This window comes from Pseudochaenichthys georgianus, chromosome 5, assembly GCF_902827115.2.
Source record: "Pseudochaenichthys georgianus chromosome 5, fPseGeo1.2, whole genome shotgun sequence".
Taxonomy (NCBI): Eukaryota; Metazoa; Chordata; class Actinopteri; order Perciformes; family Channichthyidae; genus Pseudochaenichthys; species Pseudochaenichthys georgianus.
The window spans coordinates 19963182-19967522 of NC_047507.1; the positions used below are offsets into that span (position 1 = coordinate 19963182).

Below are 4341 nucleotides of genomic sequence, written 5' to 3' on the forward strand. Positions count from 1 at the left end.
TTCACGTCTTTCAGCGCTCTGAGCTTCCTCCTCAGATGAAATTACAGCGATGACTCAATCACACACTGAACAGATGTAGTAAAAAAAAGTTTTATTTTTTTTCTCAGTCTTTATAGTGACAGTTTTCTGACAGTTTTACAAAGCAGTAGTACAGAGGCCGTTTGTGAGATGCCTTTTGAACGCACTTGTTGCCACTGAAGTATTTTTTTTATGTAAGCTTGCTGCGCGGTTGCTAAGCACAGATCCAGGTGGCAGTAGTACAAACACTGAGGTCTCTCACCACGCATCTCATGATCTACCATGGCTGGATATTAGTTTTTCTGATGTCAGTGCACAGGGGACACTGATGGGTTGCTCATCATGAGACTGCTTTTCAACACAAGTACAGTAACATACCAACAAACACAAAGCATGAGATTAATACGGTACAATATGACAAAAACAAATAGAAATAAGATGTTCCGCAGTCTTATGTGCATCTCTATTCATTTTTATAGCACCAGTGTGATGATGTTATAGCACCAGCGGTTTATACAATCATCAATGTTCTTTGGAGTATATTCATCCATACACACAGGATCTACTGGGCACACATACATAGTAAAAGACAAAGATAAACACAACAAAAAAGTGCTTTTCGCACAGGAGTAATAATTGGTAGGCCTACAGGAAAGAGTCAGAAGGTAAAGTCAGGAGAAAGTGGGAGCAGGAAGAGGATAAGGGAGGGGTTGAAGAAGAAGTGGCAGTATCTGGGCAGGTAGTGTCCCTGATCTCTGAATCCATCAGCAGCCACCGCAGCTCTTCCCGCAGCTTCCTCCTATCGATGAGCACTGACCGCTCAGCGCCGCCACGCCGCAGCGAGAGAACTGATCACGACACATGTCCGCTAAACACAGAGACCCAGAGTTAAGAAGCAACAATATCTACTTTGTTTAAACATTGTGAAGGCCTAGGCTACCTCTAATCTTCTAAAAGCAAGTCCTAGAATAACAAGAAAGTCTTAAAGGTCCCCTGTTATACTGTTTTACATCAATATATTATAGGTCTCAGTTATATACAAAACATGTCTCTGAAGTGTTTGGCTCGAAATACCAAACGGCATCCCATAAACCCCTCTGTTTCAGCCCTGTTTCAATAGGGCTGATTCTGTCTCTGTTACTTTAGATGAAAATAAGGTTCCACTCCCAACACCCCTCTGAGAGATATTTGGTTAAAAATAACACAATGGTGCTCTGGTGCCCCTTTCACACCAACGTGGTTCCAGGGCCGGTTCGGAGCTAGAGCCTGATAAGCACCGGTTTTTCCTGTTCACACCGCAGCGGAGCCGGCTCTAAGCACCGAAAACCGGTGCTTACCAAGCACCAAAAAATGGTCGGTCTAGAAGCAAGAACCGCTTACATCCGAGGCAGGGGTGGTATCAACCTGAGCAATAACAGTTTATGGCGAGTAGGCCTACGGCGAATGAAAGTTGTTACAAGCAGTCGCGCTGGCCAAAGTGTCTAGAACGCAACCACACACTTATTAAAAAAAACACACTTTATAAAGTCAGGCAACACTAACCAGGCTTCGTGTGATTCTGTTTATTTGTACCTTACTTTGACCATCCGTTCGCTGTCATTGATCATTGTGGAGGGCAGGCAGACGTTTTGTTTTGTATTATAGCAGCTATTGGATGGAATCAATACATGGGCTGCACAGGTTGTCATGTCCGACTATAACAAGTAGAATCATAATGAAAAATGTGCCTGTAGAAAGCGGCTTATGCCACAATAGGATAGCAACAAGTAGTCAAGATAGTCAGTTTATCTTCGGTTGCTATGCTAACACCACCTATTTTATACCAGAGAAACGTTCATAACAGCGCTGTGATGCCAAACAGCGGGCAGCACTGCAGCGGTCGGTAAATGCAGCTGAAACACATTAATAAACAATTAACCACGGCATTCTGGAGAAAAGTACAAGGGTTGAGAAGTAGTTATTTAATTTAATCTGGCTTCATATGATTAAAAGCAACACGATCATCGACCCAACGCCGTTGGGGAGAAAATCAGTGACGTCATGACGCAGCTGCGGCAGCACCAGTCGAGCTCTGGGCGGTGTGAACAAAACGGAGGCTGAAAAGAAAAACCGGTTCCGAACCAAAAAAGCTCTAGCACGGAGCTAGAACGGGAACCACGTTTGTGTGAAAGGGGCATAGGAGGAGATTCAGGTGATAAGGTGGGGGGTGTTATCTTGGTTAGTTATTGGCTAATGGTTACACAAGCCAAAAAATCGTTATGACATCATAAAGTGGGCAAAATCTGATCAGCTGACAGGTTTTTATATAAATGGATTAGGACAAAAAGAGAGAATCTTTTTTCCAGAAACTTTCAGAATCTCTTTACACAGAGGGGACACATGTTTCTGTAGAAAAGACGTAAAAAAGTGGATTTTTCATAATAGGTGACCTTTAAAAGTTTGAAAATCTATGCATTTCCAAATGTATGGGGTAAGAGTATTATGTTTTGTTTGAATGTAAGACAAACAAACCTTGTTGAGAATAGAAAGAACACTCAAAACATCTGACTATGTTCAAGCCTTCCATTACTGCAGACCGATAAACCCAGGATGATAGAGGGAGGCTGTGCTAAATGTCTGTTCTGCTTGTTTACCTTTGTACTGCTGTTTTGTTCTGTGTTTGTTTATACTTCATACCAAGATTTGGTCTACAGTAAATAAATCTGATTCTACAATTACAAGTGTCAAACACAAAGAAAGCATAACTCTGAACGCACCTCTGAGCAGCTCTTCATGTGCACACACAGTCCTCACGCAAACCTCTTTGTTGATGACGTACACCCGTCGCAAGCTTAATGGAAACAAAAGCAGAGGTCAACTATTACACTGGAAAGATAAAAGCAACAATAACTTGATCAGGTATTATCTCTATCCTATCTAAACCATGCTGTTTTTCCATCAATCTCACATACACCATGTTGGCAAAAAGTACACCAATCAAAAAGGTAAACAGTGACTTTTGAGCTTTCTGCTTGAAGCTGTTTTGAAAAGATTGTTTTAGGTATTTGAATGAATTTGTGATTTTTGGAGATTTCGTAGACGTTGATTCAATAGTTTGGATTTAAGTGCTTACCTGTAGAAGCAGAGGCTGTTCAGGCACTGCTTGCATGGCTTGTGAACAGAGTAGAGTCTGGTGCAGGGATACTGCTCCTCTCTGCAGTCTGGAAATCAAACCAGCAAAATCATCATTATGTGATTTAAACTAAACAACTGATTTATCGCTCATCCTTTCTCAAGTTTTCTTACCAAGTGGGCCAGGCTCTGTGGGCTCTGTCTCCAGATCGGACTCTGATGTTCACATGGAAAAGAGATTTGCAAATGAGTTCAAAAAACAATACAAACGCATGATATATCCTGATCCTGACAAGAGGAGGGTCAAGCAGATATAATACCTGGACGAACCACTGGCTGGAGGCGAACCTGCTGCTGGTAGGTTCCAGGGGGAGAGTCAGGATTTTCAGATTCTGAACAAGAGAAAGAGGAATCATTTCATTTTTAAAAAACACCCATGTTTAGCTACTAACATCAAGGAACATTCTTAAGAACATAATAATGCTTTACCTGGGAAATAATCCGGCCCATAGTCCTCTGTGAAGAAGAAGAAGAAGAAGAAGAAGAAGAAGAAGAAGAAGAAGAAGAAGAAGAAGAAGAAGAAGAAGAAGAAGAAGAAGAAGAAGAAGAAGAAGAAGAAGAAGAAGAAGAAGAAGAAGAAAATTGTTTAATGGCATCAACATTGTGGAACTAATTACAGGCAGTACTTCACAACAAAAAGCATTGCCCCATACAAAATAAACCCCCTGCACGCCAACACTGAACAAAACAAGCCATTTGCAAGGCTGTAATGACTTCATATGCAAGATGTTTGAAAATAATAACGTGCAGAGTTACAAAAGTGCTATTTACACTGTGAGCACAGTTGCTGTGCGGGAGGTAAATAACAAAGTAATGAGGAGAGAGATCCTTGAGGCTAGGTGGACACATCAGAGGACATACAGAGATGGAGAACAGATGTGCGGAGCTGCGATATAAACTGATGGTTAGCTGCAACAATCAAATCGAGATTCTCTTAATGAACTCACCCAGAAAAGGAAAGGGTTCCTGGTACTGAGCCTGGGCGAGCAGCAGGGCTGTTGACATTTCACAAGAATAATCACAAAGATGGGGTGATGAGTGAAATACAGGGAGGGAAGATCGGCATTTACTCTGAATACTGTAACTGAGCATCTTGTTTTCTCGTTTTTAGGTACACTTCTACTCTTGCTTTTGGTTTTAAATGTCCATGTT

At 41.6% G+C, this 4341-nt stretch overlaps 1 protein-coding gene across 1 annotated transcript in view; it reads right to left on the reverse strand.

The window, feature by feature from the left end:
- Positions 1-74: 74 nt before the first annotated feature.
- The window catches only part of mfap2 (microfibril associated protein 2), a 7765-nt gene continuing 3498 nt past the window's right edge, over positions 75-4341 (reverse strand). The window contains exons 3-9 of the mRNA XM_034082775.1: positions 4137-4184; positions 3619-3645; positions 3450-3521; positions 3304-3345; positions 3131-3218; positions 2775-2848; positions 75-886 (exon numbers count right to left, since the gene is read on the reverse strand). Coding sequence (XP_033938666.1) covers positions 783-886; positions 2775-2848; positions 3131-3218; positions 3304-3345; positions 3450-3521; positions 3619-3645; positions 4137-4184 — 455 coding nt within the window. The 3' untranslated portion in view covers positions 75-782. The remainder of the gene's footprint in view (positions 887-2774; positions 2849-3130; positions 3219-3303; positions 3346-3449; positions 3522-3618; positions 3646-4136; positions 4185-4341) is intronic.